The sequence below is a fragment of the Ictidomys tridecemlineatus genome, chromosome 10 (assembly GCF_052094955.1).
Source record: "Ictidomys tridecemlineatus isolate mIctTri1 chromosome 10, mIctTri1.hap1, whole genome shotgun sequence".
Lineage (NCBI taxonomy): Eukaryota > Metazoa > Chordata > Mammalia > Rodentia > Sciuridae > Ictidomys > Ictidomys tridecemlineatus.
In genome coordinates, this window is record NC_135486.1 from 117111465 (window position 1) to 117132388 (window position 20924).

Sequence of the window (20924 nt, forward strand, 5' to 3'; positions counted from 1 at the left end):
GTTGTAGATCTCGGGACTCCTGCCTTAGTTCCTAATTCCCCACCTCCTCCCCAGCAGCAAGGCCCTGGGCCGGGCGGAGCAGGGCGCGGCTTGGCATGGCCCTCCCGCCTCGTCGGGTAGCACCTTCCCGCTGAGTCACGACCCGAGTGACGCGCGGCGCGGGGTGGGGCATGAGACCCGCCCCGCGTGGGAACTGAAGCTCCACCCCTGGCTCCGCTGCAGCCTTCCGATTGGAGAGCCTGAGAACCTGCACAGCCAATCATAGCAAACTGCAGAGCGCGGGTTGGGAGGGGCTAAGGGGGAAGGAGCCGCCCTCAACTCCCCTGGAATCTGCCCACCCGGCCGCGCCCCTTCGGGCTTTTGGGAGCCACTGAGTTTCGGCAGTCTAAAGGGCGGGGCTGGCTGGATCCTGGGTCTGTTCCTTGGTGCGACCTCTTCGAGGACAGGAAGAATCGAGAAGGATTCCCAAGAGCTTGGAGGGTATGCAGACTTTTCTAGTCTGTGCAGCCATTTGCATCTTACAAAAAAGGTTTGACACAGCATCCTTGCCCCCTCCCCCAAGGCTGGGGTATTTACTCAGATTTTTAGAGGGCAGGATTAACGCAGAGAAGTCTGATAAAATTCTAAAGCTAATTCTCAATACCACCTGCATTAAAAAGGGAGTCCCCCCTCCGGTTCCTGCACGGGCATGCGCACTGGGCAGTTTTTTAACGCAACCAGCTACAGTAAAACCCCAGCAAAGGCGAAAGATTTGGAATCACATTGGGATTTGGGGCCTGTGTGATTTTCAGAATGGGCCCTGCTAATCAAAACAGATTGGTATTCCTACTTGGCAGAGGGAGAAACACATGCTTGGAGAAGGAACCTGCCCAAGGTCACCCACCCTGAGCTAGAGGCAGACTGGGAAGCTAGGTATGCAGGCGCTCCCATGTACCTCTTCCCATCGTGGTCTGCCTGCCCGTATTTTTTTCTTCAGGCTCAGAGCTCTCCATCACCATCAGGAAGAAGAGGAAGCTGCAGGCACTTGGTGCCTGACTCTTGAGTCCAGCTCTCTCAAGATTGCTGTCACAGCCCACAAATGTGCAGAGCTTTGCAGTCTGTAGCTTGCAGGGAACTTTGTATGTAATATCTCCATTGATTCACCTGGCCACAGTGGGAAATGAAAATTATTGTTCCCCCATTTCCAGGTGAGAAAGCCTCAAAACTATAATACATCCATTGAGTTATAATGAGATTCAAAGACTCACAACTAATATGTATCTGCTGGACCTTGCTATTGTGCTGGGTTATGTTAGATGCAAAGATAAACAGGTTTTAGGTTCTTAGGAATGTAATGCATATATTTTCTCAGCCCTTTATAAAAGATTCCAGGGTGTGGGGATTCGGAGAAATGTTGTGGGACTCAGAGGCAGAAGTAAAGGGAATTTCTAGAAGTTCTGGGGAAGCTTCTGGAGGAGGGAATATTTAAATTGGGGTTGAGCCAGCCCAGGGGCACCTATCTGTAATACCAGTAGCTCAAGAGGTTGAGACAGGAGGATTGTGAGTTCAAAGCCAGCCTCAGCAACTCAGCGAGACCCTGTCTCTAAATAAAATACAACATAGGGCTGGGGATGGGGCTCAGCGGTAGAGTGCCGCTGAGTTCAATCCTGGTATCTCCCCCCAAAAAATTTTAAATTGGGGTTGAAAGCCATAGATTTGAACAGGTGGGGATGGAGAGATGCCCCCCTGCCCCATGTCCTTTCCCAGTATCCTGGGGTTGCCCTTTTATCACAACCCACCTACTAGACTTTATGCACCTAATAGACATTTAGCATTTTTTAATTCAATGCTAGGGACTGAGTGCAGGGTCTTGCACATGCTAGGCACTTTTCCACTGAGCTCCTCACCAGCCCGACACTCAACATTTGAATAAATGAGTAGAAAAATGAGTGTCTCAGAGGCAGGATGGGGCCAGGTTATGGGTGACCTTGGTGATCAAGAGTCTTCCAGCTAAGTTGTGGAGGGTCACAATGTAGGTTGATGCCTTGTATGATTAGGATGTAGCCATGAGACATATTTTTCTCTTGTTGCAATGGTCTTGGCATTCTGCATTGAGTGCTTAGTCCTGGACTTTGGGGATGATGCATAGGAGCCCTTAATTGGTGAGTTTTTGTTGTTGTTGTTGTTGTTGTTTTTAACTTTAGTACTGAAGTTTGAACCCAGGGGCGTTTTACCACCAAACTACATCCCCAGCCCTTTTAACTTTTTTTTTTTTTCTTTTGAGACAGACTCTCACTCAGTTGTTTTGGATCTCACTAAATCACTAATTTGAGGCTGGCCTCCAATTTACAATTCTATCTTAGTTTCCTGGGTTGCTGAGATTACCACTGCGCCTAGCCAATTGGTGAGATCTTTAGAAATTGTGCAGCCTGGGAGCTAGAATCACAATCCTTTGACCAAACTGCTTGGCTAGATTTTTTTTTTTTTTCCTTCTTGCAGTGTTGCTGATTGAACCCAGGGCTTCACCCATGTCATGCAAGGCACTCTGCCACAGAGCTATATCCTTAGTCCCTTGGCTAGATTTTGAAATATTCTCAAAGGGTACTGGGTACAGGAGACATTTGTTACCTCCAAGTTCTTATTAGGCTTAAAGGACATCTTTATGTTCTGGTCTTACTCAGGTCCATGCCTCTGTGGGCAGGTGAAGACAGGTAGAATCCCTGAGGATAGCTGTGGTGGTTTCCATTTTGTAGATGAGAACCAAGACCTGCAAGAAGCTCAGTGGAAGCCAGGTGTGGTGGGCACGCCTGTAATCCTAGCAGCTAGGGAGGCTGAGGCAAGAGGCTCCAAGTTGGAGGCCAGCCTCAGCAATTTAGCAAGTCCCAAGCAACCTAGTGAGACCCTGTTTCAAAATAAAATATAAAAAGGGGTGGGGATGTGGTCTTGTGGTAAAACTCCTCTGGATTCTGTCACTTATACCTAAATAAATAAAGAGGAAAGAAAAAGGAACAGGTGAGTGGGTGCCAAACCTCACCCTAGGGAGAGGCAGAACTGGGGTCCGTGCCTCCGTAGAGGCCCCTTTCATGGCCTCATACTGCCCTCTAGGAAGCCCTCAAGGGCAACCTTAGCCTGTCTGGGGAAACAGAGTCCCTGGGCTGCATTTTCCATGGCGGGTTGTTCAGAGGGGAGAGACAGCCAGCCCCATTACTGGCCTGATGGCCTCTGCCTTTCCAAAGCAGCCATCCATCCTGCCTGGTTGGGTCCAGCCCAGCAGCTTCCGGGACAACTCTTGGGCATCCGGCCAGCCTGCTCAGCACCTTCTCTCCTAGTCTCTGTCTCGAGCAATCTGTCTTCCTGTCTGTCCCTCCGTCAGATCTCTCTCTCTCTCTCTCTCTCTCTCTCTCTCTCTCTCTCTGTCTCCACCACTGTGTGCCTGTTTCTCCTCCCTAATCTTTCTTCTGTACCAAGAATAACCTTTGGGCCTCCAGTCCCTCAGGAGTCCTGTTACCCCTGCTCTGACTGGTGCCTCTTTTTTTTTTTTTTTTTTTTCTTTTTTGTACCGAGGATTGAACCCAGGGGCACTTAACCCCCTGAGCCACATCCCCAGCCCTTTTTATTTTTTATTTAGAGACAGGGTCTCACTGAGTTGCTTAGGGCCTTGCTAAATGGATGAGGCTGGCTTTGAACTCATGATCCTCCTGCCTCAGCCTCCTCAGCCTAGTGCCTCTTCTCAACTGGCAGCGTGAGCCAGTGGGAAGATTATAAAGGAGGGGAATACCACAGTGGAACTCTAGTCTGGTCAAGTCCTTGGCTTCCTGTCTCTCGGCTTCCTCGTCCCTCCTGAGGCAACCAACCCCAGAGGCCCAAATTGTCTCCAGAGGAGGAAGGTGTTGCTCAGAGGTCCAAGTTACAGAGCAGGACATGTGGTGGCAGGGCCTTTATCAACGGAAGACTTGAGGGGTGGACAGGTCCAGGCCACATGCTTCCCTACCTGTCATGCTGGTCCTGGCAGAGGCCTGTCCTCAGGCTCAGATCTGCAGCTCTTTGATCTGTCCCTTTGCCCAGAGCCCAGTCCTGGGTGCCCTGAATTGCAGCTTTCCTATTTCCCCAGGGCCTGCTTCGCCCTGGGGGACTCCACCTCCAACCACAGGGCCCAGCACCTTCCTCCAGAGCCTCTCAGGGTGAACCTCCTTAAACTTGAGCCTCAGCCCCTGTGTCACCGTCCCCAAATTTCCAAGGCTTCTGTTCATCTTGGAGGACCTCCCAGAAGGGACACTCCTGACCCTCTGGCACCCCCTGCTCCACTGTCCTCTGCCTGTTCTTGACTGACCCCAAGGCCTCCATTCCGTAGCCACCTCCTCCTTCCCAACCTGGACTGGTGCTTGGCCAGTTACTCCTTTGATCTGTTGGGCTCCTTGTCCCCTGTCCCAGCTGACCCCTGGCCTGCTGCAGGTGGTCTGACCTCAAACTTCTCAGCTCCCAGCCCATACTTCCTAGAACTACCGGAGAAAACCTCAGGGCTGGGCAGAGGGGGCTGCTCAGCACAGGCCTCCAAGCCCAGCTGGTCCCTGAATGGTCAGTCCTTCCACAGCTTGCTCCCCCACCCTCTCCGGAGGCTCCCTCAAACTGTCAGTCTGTTCTCCAGCCTCCCTCCTCCTGCTGTGACTCAGCAGGTGACTTCAGCTTCTACTACAGTGACACAGGTTCCCAGGAACCTCCCTATCCACTCCCAAGACCCTCCCACTCACCTTCCATCTCAGAGGGCCATCCTCCAGTGCTTCTGGCCTCCCCCACCTCAAAAGATGCTCCCATCTCCTCTACCCCCAGCCCCTAACCCTCAGGCCTCAGTCTCTCTAGGCTCCGGCATTTAAGCCATCCCAGGCCTCTTCTAGGGTAATGAAACCACCAGCAATAACATCTCACTTCTTCATCTGACCCGTGAAGCACCTTGGAAAACAGTCATCTCCGGATCTTAACCCTTTACCTCTCTATCCCTGCCATCCTAATCTATAATAATTGGGCCCCATCAAAAAGGCACTTGCCAGCTGGGTGTGGTGGTACATGCCTTATAATCCCAGTGACTCAGGAGGCTGAAGAAGGAGGATTGCAAGTTTGAGACCAGCATCAGCAACTTAGCAAGGCCCTGAGCAACTTAGCAAGACCCTGTTTTTAAATAAAAAATTAAAAAGGGGTTGGGGATATATGTAGGTCAGTGATAAAGTGCCCCTGGGTTCAATCCCCTGTACCCTCCCCCAAAATGGCACTTGCCAAGGTCAACAGAGGTGCCCTAAGTCATGAAAAGGCCTTCTCTTCTGTCCTTACAGACTTTTCTGGAGCCATTTGTGTGGTCCCTGGGACACATGGACCCCTGGTCCTCCCAGTGTATCCTCCAGGTCTCCTTGTGAGTTTACCTTCCTTGGCCTGTCCCCATTACTCATCCCTTTCTCTTTCAGTCTTCCGGGGCCCCAGGCTTCACCTCCTACGGAGAACTCCAATTTCTTTTCCCAGCTCCAGCCCGGGCATCCCACTCGGGTACCTGTTCACACCCAGCAGTTTCCATTTGTCTTTCCCTAAACCTGTCCTAGCGAAGCAGATAGGATCCTCCCCATGCACCTGTTTTCAGAGAAGTCTCCCTCCTGTCCCAGCCGCCATGTCTTCCAAACCCAACCCCCAACCAGCTCCCCTAGGAGGAGCTAGCAAAGATCTTCCACGAAGGAATTCCTTCCTCTGGTCTCATCCCTGTCCTGTCCTCCCTCTACCCTGCTGCCAAGTGAATGTTCTAAAATGCAAAGCTGGAAATCCCTCGTGGCTGAAGCATGGGAAGGACCATCAGCCTCTAGTTCATCCTCAGGTTCCCAGCCTTGGTCTCTGAGGACCTCTTTATTTCTCCTACTCTGCTCCACCCCCAGAACCCAGGAAATCCCCTCGATATCACTGGTAGCTAGGAAATCCTCTGGCTCCCACTGAGCACTTCTGATCTCAAGTTCAGAGGACTTAGGCAAAGGCAGGAAAAGGCAAAGATTTTATCATTAACCCAAGTGGCTTGTCTTGAGCTTCTGGATCATTGACTCCTTCAGGATCTGAGAGAAGTCACTTGGTTAAGGTTATTCAGGAAGAAGTCCTTGGTGCAGCCAGGTCTTCAGTTCCATTGGCTGTTCAGGCTCCTGCATCCAATATGGAGGCTGTGGCCTTGGCAGTACCCTGGAAACCACTTTCTTTCCAACCTCCCCAGTAGGCCCGTGGCTCTGAGTCTCCATCGGGCTGAGAGTGAGCTGGCCCCTCGACTTCTCACTCAGACCCTCCTAGCCCTACCTTTCTCTGCCTCCTCTCAGAGCCAGAGGGGGAGACCAACCCCAGCTGTGTGTAGAGACCCACACTTGCCTCTGCTGCTTCTGAAAAGAGGCCAACGGAGACTTCTGGATGGTAGGATAAGGATCAAGAGACAGGAGAATCTGGTTTATGACTCCAGGCTCCAGCTGTGGGACCCCAGCAGATTACATAACCTCGCTGAGCCTTGGACTCCTCCTCCTGGAGTGCCTGCCTGTGGTTTGATTGGAAACTCACATTCACCAAATTCATATGTGATGGTACTTGGTGGTGCAACCTTTGGAGGTAATTAGGATTCCCTGAGGTCATGAGGATGAGCCCATGATGGCCTTAGGGGATTTGTAATTAGAGGAAGAGAGAACTGAGCCAATACCTGCATGCACCGTCCTGCTACTTAATGCCCTTGGCCATGGTTTGATGCAACAAGAAGGCCCTCACCAGATGCTGAGCAGATGCTGGTGTCATGTTTCATATTCTTGGACTTCTCAGCTTTTGGAACTTCAGCCGAATAAACTTCGATTCTTTTTTTTTTTTTTTAATTTTAATATTTTATTTTTTAGTTTTCGGCGGACACAACATCTTTGTTTGTATGTGGTGCTGAGGATCGAACCGCACGCATGCCAGGCTAGCGCACTACCACTTGAGCCACATCCCCAGCCCAACTTCTATTCTTTATAAATTGTTTGGTCTCAGATATTTTGTTATAGTAACAGCAAATAGTCTATTTTCCTACTGAGTACTGGGACCAGGGGGCAAATGTTGTTTCTTCTCACTTCTTGGCCTTTCCTCACCATCTGAGTGATAGAGACTGAAGTGAAGACTTGGGGGAAGAGGACAGAGCATTGATTATAAACCCCAAATTAGCCTTTTTGTGTAAATACTCAACCTAGCCTACATTGCATGTAGCTGCCCTGGGGCCAGAGGCCAAACTTTCACTTACTTAAAAAGCTCCGAGGTCTTGCATGATGCTCTGGACACAAGGCAGGGGGCACTCTCAAAAGCGCAGTACCTCCGGTCTTTGCCATCTTTTCTCTCTGTCTCTGTCTCTCTTTGGCACTAGAAATTGAATCCAGAGTTGCTCCATCACTGAGCTATATCCCCAGACCTCTTGCCTATTTATTTATGATATCAAGGATTGAACCCAGGGGGCCTTAAACACTGAGCCACATCCCGAGCCCTTTTTAAAAATATTTTATTTACAGACAGGGTCTCACTGAGTTATTTAGGGCCTCACTAAATTGCTGAGGCTGGCTTTGAACTCATGATCCTCCTCCTGTCTCAGCCTTCCAGGTAGCTGGAATTACAGGTGTGTGTACCCTGCACCAGGTTTATCTATTTATTTTGAGAAAGGGTCTCATTAACTTACCATGCTGGCCTCAGATCCTCCTGCCTTAACCTCCTGAGTACCTGGGGATTATGTGTATACCACCATACTTGGCCTGTCCTTTTTAAACCATCTATCCTTTCTTATCATGAATATATTATGGATAGAAAAAGCACATGGTTAAAACCTACTCTTTGCTTATAGGGACTGTCTAATGGGGAGATGAAAGAACTTCACACAGGGCTGGGGGTGTAGCTCAGTGATAGAGCACTTGTCTAGCATGCAGGCCCTGGGTTCCATTCCCAGCACTACCACAAAAGAAGGAATTTATACATTCTGGCATCACTGGGGAGAAGAAGGGTTATCTTTTTTTTTTTTTTTTTTTTTTTTTTTGTGGTGCTGGGTTTGAACTCAGAGATGCTGCACCACTGAGTTACACCCCAAGCCTTTTTTATTTTGAGACAGGGTCTTGCTAAGTAGCTTGGGCTGACCTCAAGCTTGAGATCCTTCTGCTTCAGCCTCCCAAGAAGCTGGGATTACAGGTGTGCACCACATTCTTTTCTTATAACACCTGAAGATAGAATGAAGACTTATGAGCAGAAGGATCTGGAAATAGGAGGGCTATCTGACAGTAAAGGGGGCTTCGGGAAATGGCCAATTGCCTATGGCTGGGGGTATGCCAGCCAGCCGTGACCTTGAGGGGATGGGATGCTGCATCAGGGACTCCCGCCCTGGATGAACAAGAGTCCCTCTGCTGTCCCTGCCAGTCTACCATCCTGACAGGGAAGGACAGGGAAGAAACCTGGCTTACTCAGAAACCTAGAAGACAAGGCAGGCCCCATGCCCCTGAGTCATCAAGAGTCTCTGAAGGCTTGGGATGGAGAGGTTGCTTTTTGTCCCTGGCTGTCCTCAGGCCCAAGGCAAGGAGTTGGCACTGGATGTCTGTATATCCCTCCTGCCCCTAGTGCAGCCTGGGTTCCTGTCTGCCTGCTGTGTCAGCACTGGCGTTCATATTACATGACCAAGTGGGATTTATACTCTCGAAGCATTAGTGCTGGGCTGACTTGGCAGAATGGCCAATGCCAGAAAGTTCCAGGTCCTGAGCCCCTCCCAGCAGCTTCCTCAAGGCCCCAAGGCCCTTTAAATTCCTTTTCAGGCAATCCAGCCTGGCTTCCTTCAGAGTTGCCTTTGGAAGCAGACTCAGGCAGACCACTGGTGGTACAGAAAAAAATCCCCCTGCAAGTTTTGAAGACATACAGCTTCTCAGATCCCAGGATTGGAGATTGTTTTTGTGGGGGCAGTGAGGGGTACCAGGGATTGAACTCAGGGGCACTCAACCACTGAGCCACATCCTCAGTCCTATTTTGTATTTTATTTAGAGACAGGGTCTCAATGAGTTGCTTAGTGCCTCGCTTTTGCTGAGGCTGTCTTTGAACTTGTGATCCTCCTACCTCACCCTCCAAGTCACTGGGATTACAGGTGTGCACCATCACCCCCAGCCAGGGCATGCGTTTGGTATGGAGGATTGAACCCAGAGGTGTCTTACTACTGAGTTACATCCCCAGTCCTTTTTATTTTCAATTTTGAGACAGTCTTGCTAAGTTGCTGAGAGTCTCCATAAATTGCCAAGACTGGCCTTGAACTTGTGATTCTCCTGTCTTGGCCTCCTCGATAGCTAGGATTATAGGTGTGCACCTCCATGTCTGGCATAATTGGAGATTTTGACCTGGTGCATTTAGTTTGGGTCTGGGACTTTAGCCTCCCCACAAGTATTGAGGGGGCTATACTGCCCACCCAGGTGGAGGATCACTGCTCAGCATCACCCATGAACAGCTGGTCTTCTGACCCTGCTTATTCATGGGTCCCTGTAACATCCCTGGACAGCACCAGATGATGGAAAAGAAATTTGCTTCCAGGAATTGGGCTGAAATTGGTGGACTCTATGCAGCTTAGAGTCCTCTAAATACATAAAACACTGGGCTTGCTCCATGGGATCTGCAGGCTGCCACTATCCCAGAATTGTGACTGTTCCCTGAGTGCCCTGTCCTCAACTACAACTGCTCTTGGAATTTCAAGTATCAAAACATTCACTTTAGACCCCTCTACCAAGAATCCTGCCATCATATTCCCAGCTCAGTTCAGAGGGCAGGGTGCAGACTGCTCTTTACCATCTCTGTGGGGAACCAGACGTTGAGATAGTTAAGCCCATACTTGGTCCAAGTTCATGCTGCCAGAATGGGAGATTTGTCACTGTTTGAAACAGTGTCCCATTTTTTGTTGTGACACATATTCCTTTGTGGGGTAAAGTTTGAAGTTGGCTCCCTTCAGTGAAAAGCAGAACTTAATATTTAAATACATACAGTAGCCCCCCCCCTGCTCCCCTTGCATGGGGGATCCATCTGAAGACCCCCACTAAAACCAGGGATAGACTGGATTCAAGATATACTATTTTTCCCTATACAAACATACTTACGGTAAAGTTTAATTTATAAATGAGGCTCAGTAATAAGAGATTAACAATAATAATAATAAAATAGCACAATTGCAACAATATACTATAATAAAAGTTATGTGAGGGCTGGAGATGTGGCTCAACTGGTAGCGTGCTCGCCTGGCGTGCGTGCGGCCCGGGTTCGATCCTCAGCACCCCATCCAAACAAAGATGTTGTGACCGCCGATAACTAAAAATAAATATTAAAATTCTCTCTCTCTCTCTCTTTAAAAAAAAAAAAAAGTTATGTGAATGTGGTCTCTCTCTCTGTCTCTCAAAACCTCTTTTTTCTTCCTGGTACCAGGGATTGAATTCAGAGGCACTTAACCACTGAGCCACATCCCTAATCCTATTTTGTATTTTATTTAGAGACAGGGTCTCACTGAGTTGCTAAGTACCTCACCATTGCTGAGGCTGGCTTTGAACTCCCAATTCTCCTGTCTCAGCCTCCCGAGTCGCTGAGGTTACAGGTATGCACCAGCACACCCAACTCTTTTTATTTCATTTTGAGACAGGATTTTGTAAGTTGTTGAGGCTGGCCTTGAAATTGAGGTCTTCCTGGTCAGCTCCCCAGGTAGTAGCTGGGATTATAGGCATGTGCCTCTACATCTTGCCTGCAAGGGGTTTAGAAGCATGCATCCAATTCCTTTATTTTATGGATGCTTAATTTGAGAACCAGAGAGGTAAAGTGACTTTCCCAAGGTCACCTAGCAAGCTCAATGGTAAAATTAGGGCCTCTACCTTTGGGCCCTGCCTCCCAGTGCAGGATTCCTCCACTGGCCCAGGATTCACAGCAGGAGAGACAGTCTGCTAAGATTCTCATGTCATTCTTTGCTTCCAAAGCCATGGTGTTCTCTGCCCTACTGCAGGCAGGGAAGTGTTCCCAGGGGACAGGGTGGGGAGCATTGCAGGTTGGCTTGGGAAGATGCTACTGCTGCCCCATCTGCACTAATCAGCGAGCTCTTCAGCCGCAGGAGGAAGCCAGCAGCCAGGGGATGGGGCTGTGGTGATTTATGACCACACAGAAACAGAAGGACACTAATGTCCCCGGCTGGCCTGCTTATCTGCCAGCTCAGCCAGAGAGGATGCATTTAAAAGGTCATGTCCTCTAGCACCAGAGAAGGGGCTGGAGGGTGTTCTTAGGCAGTTCAGTCCCTTGCGGTCAAGGGTCCTCCTTTCCTGAGCAGAGGCCAGGGAGGTTCAGCCTTGCAGATGGGAGAGGCCAGGACGCTTTTGCTACTGGGAGTCCCTAACATCTGCCCAGTTTTGAATTCCTCAGTGGCACACAGCCTCCCTGTGCCTCAGCTTTCTTGTCTGAAAAACAGAGATGAATCTGAGCCTCTTGATCCTTGGGCCTCGACCTTCTCCCAGGTCTGCAGGCATAGACACATCTGCTCTATTTCCACAGCTGAAGAATGTCGATATTTTCCATTTCAGAAGAACATGTTGAGGGCTGGGGATGTGGCTCAAGCGGTAGCGCGCTCGCCTGGCATGTGTGCGGCCCAGGTTCGATCCTCAGCACCACATACAAAAAAACAAAGATGTTGTGTCCGCCGAAAACTAAAAAAAATAAATATAAAAAAAAAATTCTCTCTCCCTCACTGTCTCTTAAAAAAAAAAAAAAAAGAATATGTTGAATCTAGAACCCTGACTCATCATAGTTGGGTGGGGCACTGAGTGCTCCTTTAGTTTAATGTCTCATTTTAAAAGTGGGGGAAATTGAGATCCCTAGGGAGGACAGGCCTTGCACCCAGGGCTGGGAGCCAGGCAGATGCCTAAACACTAATTCTCCAACCCCCTTCTCCAGATTCTTTGCAGTGCTATAAAGCAGCAGAGGAGGAAGACAGACTATTAAGCCCTTTGCTCTGTTTCACGTCATCATGGCTCAGGAGCAGCCTTCTGAATACTTGGGTTGCTGGGCAGCTGTGGCTTTAAACCTAGAGCCTTCAAAAGTCAAAAGGAAAGGAAGGCGGGGCCAGCTCTTCTGCACCATTGGAGGAAAGTCTCAATATGGAGACTGCAGATATTCCTGTTTGGCTCTGAAACATTTTTTCTTTGCATCTGTTTTACTTTTCCCATACAGATTTGGCTTGAATGTTTTCCTCCCCTTTCTTCTTCTTCTTTTTTTTTTTCCCCAAGTACTGCAGGCTAGCGGGTGGGGGTGGGGGTATGGGGTTGGGGTGGGGATAGGGAGAGTAACTGAGGTGGAGAGGTCAAAGGCCTCTGACAAGTGGCCTGAAATGTGTCAGGAAGTGCCCAACGTTTAGCTTCTAGGGCCTGAATCATTGGTATGTTCAATCCAGAAGTGGACAATCAGGGTTGGATGGAAAGGCTTGTTCCCCTGGACCTGTAATGCCCCAGGCCAGAGGGTTTCAGGTCTGGCCTGCAGGGAGGACGAGACAGGAAGAGGAATGACTTGGTGGAGGCTTCCGCAAGAGACAGAAGGAAGTGGGAGGGTTTATTCACCAGCAGGATTGCATTTTGCTGGGTGGTGTGGTAAAAGAAGAGAGGCCAGGCCAGATCCTATGCTGGAGGAGGGGGAGAACAGAGCTATTTCTAGCGTTCCTCCCCACTCCCCACTCCTCTATCTCCTACACCCTTCCCAGAGCAGCCTGTCCAAAGTGCCTTCATTCATTCATTTCTTTATTTCCTGGGTTCTGTGTTCTTACTATAGAACAGGTACCATGCTAAGCACTGAGCAGTCAATGGTGATGAAGGTGACAAAACCTTAATGTGATCATTTTCTGTCATTGTTAAAAATGTTTCACAGGCTTCCTGTTTATTTTAGAATAAAAACTTAGTTCCTGGGCTAGAGATGCTGCTCAGTGTTAGAGCACTTATCTTGTACAAGCAAGGCCCTGGATTTGATCGCCAGCACTGCAAAAAACACAAGCCCCTCTATTATTTAGCCTGCCATTCAATGCCCCTGGTGTCCTGTCCTTGACTCCTCCCCTACTTTCATTACCCATCGCTTGGGAGCCTCTCAATAAATTTGTGCAGGATGACCTTGCCTTTGAGTCTCTGCTTGTTGTACTCCCAAATCCAATAATTCTTCAAGGGTTGGGTAGGATATGTTACCAAGTTCCCTGGAGTAGCTTTTCAGAACCTCTTTCTATCCAACCTGAAAGAAAAAACAATTTTTTCTTTTTTGTTCTGGGGTTTGAAACCAGGGGCACTTAACCACTGAGCAACATTCCCAACTCCCTTTATTTACTTTATTTTTAATTTTGAGACAGAGTCTGGCTAGGTTGCTTAGGGCCTCTGTAAATTACTGAAGCTGGCTTTAAACTTGTGATCCTCCTGCCTCAGCCTCCCAAGCTGTTAGGATTACAGGGCAGTGTCACTTGCCCAGTTTACTTATTGCTCTTATTTTTGGTTACCAGGGATTGAACCTCAGTGTGCTTAACTTAACCACTGAACCAGATTCCCAACCCCTTTTTTGTTTTTCTTTGAGATAGGGTCTCACTAAATTGCTGAGGTTGGTCTCAAACTTGCAATCCTCCTGCTGCAGCCTCCAGAGTCTCTGGACATATTCTACATCTATTTATGTTTATTTATTTTTGTGGTGCTGAGGATTGAACTCAGGATCTCATGCAAGCTAAGCACAAGCTCTACCACTGAAGTACATCCTATGTCCCCTTATTTATTTGTTTTTAGTTCTGGGGGCCTGGGATTGAATTTTGGGACGCCTTACCACTGAGCTACAGAGGTCACCACGCCTGTCCCACATATTTATTCTTATCTTGTCTTTTTTTGGGGGGGGGTAGGAAGTTTTGCCTGTTTTGTTCTATTCCATTGCTTAGAACAGTTCTTGGAACATAGTTTGCTCATCAGATAATTGAATGGATGAAGTAGATAAAACAAACTGTCAAAACCACTGGATGTGTGAGCTACATGGAATGTCAAAGACAGAAGCACATGAGTAAAACTATATCAGCCTGACCTCAGTGTGTATCCCTTGGGTGGGGAGAGAATGATGGGAACCCACCCCCAGACACAACCCATGGAGTAGGCAGTTGGTCACTGCACTGACTGCTGAATTTGTCATTGAATCTTTTTTTTTTTTTTTTTGTACTGGGGATTGAATTCAGGGGCACTTAACCACTGAGCCACATCCCCAGCCATACTTTGTGTTTTATTTATTTAGAGACAGGGTCTCACTGAGTTGCTTAGGGGTTCGCTAAGATGCTGAGGTTGGCTTTGAACTCAAAGCCTTCAGAGCGGCTGGGATCACCAGAGTGTCCCACCGCGCCTGGCATGTCACTGAATCTTCGGTGTTCCACCTTGGAGAGAAGAGGGGGCTCCCAGGGTCAGCCTGCGACAGACAGCTGCATCCTTTCTGGAAACTAACCAGTATGTCCTGCCGGTATCTGTCCTTCCATAACTTCACCTATTCAAACCCCCAAACTTCAAGCTGTGGGGAACTGGAATTTTCTGTGTGGAGGGAAGGGATAACAATTCGTCAGGATTTGGATCTTTAATTCGGCCATCCGACCTGCAGGCACCCCTCTGTACGATGGTGGATGGACAATCTGCAGCTACACTGGACACCTTCCCTCCCTGCCTACCTCCCATGCCTGGTACTTTAATCTCGGAAACGGTCTAGGGCTGAGGCCCTGGCCCCGTCTCCCCGCGGCTTCAGGAGGAGACGGGGCGGGGCCGTGAATCAGCACTCGCTCGGACTCAGGCAGCCCGCATCCCCGCCAGGGGTCCCCAGTGGCCGCGGGGTTGGAATCCTATCTTCCTCCGCCCGCGCGCTACGGCCGCTGGGAGATGTAGTCTCGACCGCCCCTTTGTCCTTGGTCTCCGCAACCCGTCGGCCCGGGAAAGGAGGAACTACAACGCCCAGTGGCCTGCGCGCCGGAAGCCGGGAAGGGCGGGCGCTGAAGGGGGAGGTGTGAAGGGGGTCCCTGGAACGGCTGGGGCAAAGGAACCGGGGTGAAGTGAAGAAAAGGGAGTGTTGGGGGACAGCGGAGAAGTGGGGTACACTCAGAAGACGGAGGCTAGCTGCACCCGCTGCGAGGGCAGAAGGCTCAGCCGAAAAAGGACCGGGCGGGGCCTGGGCGGGGCGCGCGGGCGGAGCCTTTTGCGTCACGCGGCGTGGGCGGGGCCGCAGGGGGTTGTCCGCCCGCGGCACGCACAGCAGCCGCAGCCGCCTTGCGCCTGGTCCCGCGGTCGCAGCTCGTGCCGCCACCTCCGCGCCGCCGCTGTCTCAGCCGCTCGCTTCGTGGGTCGGTCCCTCCGGCACACGAGTTCCAGCCGCGCCACAGCCGCCCTTCAAGCCGTCCCGGTCTCCTTCCTCCGGCTCTACCCAGCCCGTGAAGATGGTGGACCGCGAGCAACTGGTGCAGAAAGCCCGGCTGGCCGAGCAGGCGGAGCGCTACGACGACATGGCCGCGGCCATGAAGAACGTGAGTGTCTCCTCCCCTCCCCCCGCCTCGCCCCAGCCCCTCCCGAGTCGCGGTCCTCGGCGGGGAAGGCCCCGGGGCTGGTAGCCTGTCGCGGCTGGCCGCCAGTCGCGCCCGCAGGGTGGCTGCCCCTTCTCGCTCCACAAGGGCGCTGGGGAGGGTCCTGGTAGTGGTGGGGACCCGTGTGGTGACGCGGCCGCTCCCCGGCGTCCCCGGCGTCCCCCAGGCCCAGCCGCGCTGCCTCCGAGGCCCTTCCCGGGCTCGGGCTGGGGCGGGGTCTTGCTAGGCTGGTCCCGGGAGCGGGGTCTCGGGTGCGCCGGGGACCCGGCGGGCGGTGCGCATCCTTTGTGCCCCACTTCCCCTCCTCCCAGCCCAGGCGTGGGGGCGGGGGACCGCATGGATGCGGTTCCTCTTTCTCTCCCCGATGTCTGGGCGGCGCCTTTCCCATTCACTCAGCAGGTCTCCCGGTTTCCCACCCCCCACCCCCAGTTATCTTCCCGCAGCCTCCCTGACAGATTCCTAAGGAACCTCCCCGGGAAAGACGTAGGCTCCCCAGAAAACCTGGGCTCAGTGGTGCAGAATCGAAACCTCCTTGCTCACGTTTTTCTTAACAAAAGGCTCCTCTTTCTTCATTCCCCTGAGCAAGTCTCTGGCTTTTAGGAAGTGGTGGTGGTGGGGGACATTTGTCTCCTTGGCATTTTCATTGATTGTCCTCCACATGCCATCTCCATTTTTCTTAAATTTTTTTTTTTTTTGTGTGTGTGTGTGTGTTGAAAAGGGTAGGTATTACTTTTCAAATAAAGCCTGTGAACGTTAGCTGACTGGTTCAATTTGTGACATATGCTGTTTCTTTTTTGAATACAGGCACGCGTCCGTTGAAATTCCTATAAGTTGAAAAAAAACATATTCTGTCTGATCTGATATTGCAAACAAAGCGGTGGTGGGAGGCAGTATCAAGTCATTCCAGAAGATTCTGCATTTGTCATATTGCAGAGAGCCTAGACTGGGTGGAGGCTGGGAGGAGTTATTTTAAAGGGGAAAAAGTCTTTTTTTTCTTTTTAATTTTGTTGAATACATCTGAGGCTTTTAAATTTTATTTTAAGTCAGCGTATTCTCATGCAGATGAAAAGAATACTGATCTCCAGTTGTCGCATTTTGTCTGGGATGCAGATTCCTGCCTGTGTTGCACCATTTTGTCACTTAACACTACATTTATCTGATGGGTCGGCAACCCGTTTGATATTATATTAGGGCGGAAATACTGAATATTATAAAATGGAAGATTAATCTAATTAATGGTTTAGGTTTCCCACTATCTTAATATTAACTTCCTGCCTTATGTAACAAAGGTTTTAAAATGCATCTGTGGTGTGAAGTGGATGCAGGGAGTGTATGTACCTTGCATGTTAAATCATTTAAATGAAGCAGCAGAGATATTGAAGATTAATTCTTAAATAATTTCACTACATCTTAAAAGATGATAGTGCTGTTTTCATAATTAAACCATCCATATTAATATTTTTTTTTAATTAAGAGGAAGAGAACAGGCTAAATTGAGAATACTGCTGTATTGATAACTTGCTATTTTGTAACATTTTCATGCTCATATGATACAAGGTGGGCTTAAGTAGTTAATCAGTATTGGAAATATATTTAGTTCGTGTTTAGATTCTTCTAATTTTTCCATATTTCTAGTTCCACAGGAGAGCGAGTGACCTCGCACCTATATCCATAGCAACCCAGTGATGTCACACAATGACACAGAGGCTGCAATGCACCTAAGGGCTGGTAGGGAGTTTGCAAATGGCATTTGTCCAAGGTAATGCAGAAATTACCTGATAAGCCAGGTGGAATTGTGTGCTTCATCTTCCACCAGATAAGAATTGGTCCAAAAAATAAGAATTTCATTTACCCTTAGACATGCAAATTAATGACCTTTAGATATGCCTTATTCACCATCCCATTTCTAATATTCTTAGAAAAGTTTTTAAGATACTTTTATATTTTTAAAAACTAATTTTGATAATGGGGCAATGATAGAATTGAAATAGAATTTTTAAAATAAGAATGTATTTGTGGTCATTATACAGGCCTGGAATGTATATTTGGGTTATTGAAAATAATTTATTGACAGGTTTTAATAAAAAAAAACCTTTAAAAAATCATGGCTTCCTACTGTGTCATTTGCAATAATCCTTAAGGAACAAGAACCAATTATAAAATGTGTCTGGATTTGGGAAGGTTGTCTTTTGCTCCGTTTATCTGTCTTTGACACAGTATGGAAGAAATCATAGTTTGTGAAATTCAGTGTATTTTCTGTGAACTTAAGGAAATAGGCTTATGCTCTGGTCCTCGTTTTCCTCATCTGTATGATGCAGCAATTCCTACCTGAAAAACTGGAGAATGGAGTAGGTGCTCCAAAATGGTAACTACTAGTACCATTGTTCTTCCCATTTATAAGTGTTGGATGTTGGGGGTGTAACTGAGTGGCATAGTGTGTGCTTAGCATGTGTGACTCTCTGTTTGATCGTCAGCATCCCCCCCAGAAAAGTCAAGCTCTTTTAGAAGGCTAAAATCCTGATATGGAGATAAAAACTTTCGTATTTCATGAAATTATCCTGGTAATTGCAATGCTGAGATATCTGCAGAATGAGTTGTATATGGGTGATCAGACAGAAATAATATGTGGTATAGCATTTTGAAGAGGAGAGTTAGGTCAACTAAGACAAATACGTAGTCTTGCCCTGAAGACCACACTGAAGAAGGAGAGTGTGAATATAGATGTTAACTACTTTTTTAGATAGTACAGTAGTTTCTTTTTATCCACATTTTTGCTTTCTGTGGTTTTAGTCAGCCACTGTCTTAAATATTACATAGAAAGTTCTAAGTATTACATAGAAAGTTCCAGAAATAAAAAAATAATTAATTAATCTTAAATAACCTTTATTACAGTCTATTGTTAAAATTGTTTCATTATGCTCTTACTGTGTCTAATTTACAGATTATCATAGGTATGGGTGTAGGAGAATGGTAGATATGGTGTTCTGGACTATTCAGGGCTTCAAGCATCCACTGGGGGGTCTTGGAACATAATAACCCCTTGGGTAAGCAGGGGATCACTGAACTGCCTTGTCCTTTGGCTTTTAATAGCCTAATAAGTTAATATTTTAAGTAGGCTACTGGTCCTTGCCTCAGGGGGAGGAAAGGTTCTGGACTACTAATTTCTTTGAAGTTACTAGGTTAAGCAATCTAAGTGGGTAGTGGGGGTATGGCTGGCAAAAGGCTGTCATAGTCACACATAAAAGCACATTTTCCTAGTGGACTTAACAATTTATACCATCTGAAATGCTGCATTTTTCCTGTTACCTCTTCCAGGAAGCTAGATCAATAGCCATTATCACTAATGGAGTAATGACACCATGGTAGGCCCTGTAGAGGTGGAGTTCTGCCAGTCTGTGGTTTGAATTGTTCTCTTCTTTGAGGTAGAGAGAATACAGATAACAGTTTGCTTTTCATGTGTTATTATTCACAGTACTGAAAGGAATATTAAGTGCATTTTCCAGTAATTTAAAAAATGTTCATGTGTCTTTTGAATTGAGATAACAGATGTTGCTAAATGTACATCCTCACAACAGTACTCTGACAGCAGATGTTGGGTAGGATGTCATCTCTAGTACTTGGGGAAGACTTATCAATTTATTAAGTCAAACTATTATTAATAAGAGTGGAGAAAACAATAGTGTTTTCATTGAGGTGAAAGTCATATAGCACAACATAACAGTCATATAACAAAAATTGAAGTGTACAATTGAGTAGTATTTAGTACATTTCACAGTGTTGTGTAACCATCACCTCTGTCAAGTTCAAAAATGAGAAAGTGGTATTTTTTAAAAAGTGATGCTAGTCCGGCCTATCGCTCTTGAATTTCAAAACATGATTACTGATTCAGGACCGTGTTAGTAAATGCCCACAGCAGCTCACAGCCAGTGATAATTGGTTATCCCTTTGTCTTTGTTTTTGAACATCTGAATTTTTCAGCATAAAACAAAAAAAGGGACTTCTCATTAGCGAGGTTTGAACTATATTTCTGATTAAAGAGTCATAGAACTTAAAAACCATAGGCTGTTCATCCAAATAAATAAGAACAATTTGCCTGAAATCTAAGCAAGCCATTAACTGTTTGGAGATTATGGAAATGTTGCTGGTGGTGTTGCAACTCATTTTTAGCCCTGAGGCTGACTGTATTGTAAGCGACTTCCCCACTGTGTGGTGGCAGTTCCCTAATGAACACACTGCAGCACTGAGTGCTGGGCTGCTCAGCCTGGTATTCCCACTGGATGGGATGCCATTGTAAGAAGCTAAAGGGGTTGTTTTGGTTAGCAGTGTGCTCCTGTGACTCTTGGACTGAATACTACTTCTTGCCCCCAGTTCTAGCATCCTAGCCTCTGGGAGGGCATCTGACTTACTCTGTATTCCTATAAAATTCCATAGGATGTGGAAGAAAAACAAGTACCACTTTCTATGTTTAATAATAATAGGGAAAAGTCACTTTTTGTTGAGCTCTGTTCTTAGTGCTTTATGAGATATATCAGTCTTTATGAAAGGGGTGGCTGTCTTTGTCACCTTTCTAAGTAATAAAAGCTACGATACCAACTAATTTATGGCCTTTCTTTCCTTTCATAATTTTTTTCTTCCCCAAATTCCATTTTAAGCATCAATTATCATTTTCTTTTGTTTTGGGCTGGGGATTGAAACCAGGGGCAATCTACCACTGAGCCGCATCCCTAGTCCTTTTTCTGTATTTTGAGACAGGCCTCCCTTGTTGTTCAGGCTTGGCTTGAACTTGCCATCCTTCTGCCTCATCCCAGCTCAGCTGTCATTTTGATTAGTTACAAAATCATGTCATTACAAAACCATTGTTTGGTTTTACTAAATTAATTGATAAATTTGAAATTTAGTTACATGAAAAGTGATCAACACGGCTGGGGCTGGGGCTCAGCTATGCTCACCTAGCATGTGCGAAGCCCTTGGTTCAATCCTCAGCACCACATATAAATAAATAAAATAAAGGTATTGTATCCAACTACAACAACAACAACAAAAATGATCAAAAAAGGCTCCCAAAGAGTGCATAATGGCAAGTGCTTATAGTCCCAGCTATTGAGGAGGCTGAGGCAGAAGGATCAGATTAGCCCAAGGCTTTAAAAAGGCCAGTCCAGGCAACAGTGAACTTTGTCTCCAAAAAGAAAAGAAACATTTTTAGGCCTTGAGCTCTAGTTTGTAGTTGTAGTTCAGTTATTGAGCATTTGCACGACATGGCCGGAGACCCAAGGTGTTTGATTTCATAGGGCTGCAAAACAAAAATGCCTTACCTATTGGGGGAAAAAAAAAGCCT

At 47.7% G+C, this 20924-nt stretch overlaps 1 protein-coding gene and 1 long non-coding RNA gene across 3 annotated transcripts in view; both read left to right on the plus strand.

Annotated features, from left to right (window-relative positions):
* The first annotated feature begins 291 nt into the window (after positions 1–291).
* Positions 292–1234, plus strand: LOC120887486 (uncharacterized). The gene is made up of 2 exons (XR_005730754.2): positions 292–529; positions 977–1234. It is a non-coding gene; the product is annotated as an uncharacterized LOC120887486 (long non-coding RNA).
* A 14008-nt stretch (positions 1235–15242) lies between these two features.
* Positions 15243–20924, plus strand: part of Ywhag (tyrosine 3-monooxygenase/tryptophan 5-monooxygenase activation protein gamma) — a 33962-nt gene continuing 28280 nt past the window's right edge. For both annotated transcript variants that reach the window (XM_005328506.5, XM_021728576.3), the window contains exon 1: positions 15243–15532. In XM_005328506.5, coding sequence (XP_005328563.1) covers positions 15446–15532 — 87 coding nt within the window. In that variant the 5' untranslated portion in view covers positions 15243–15445. The remainder of the gene's footprint in view (positions 15533–20924) is intronic.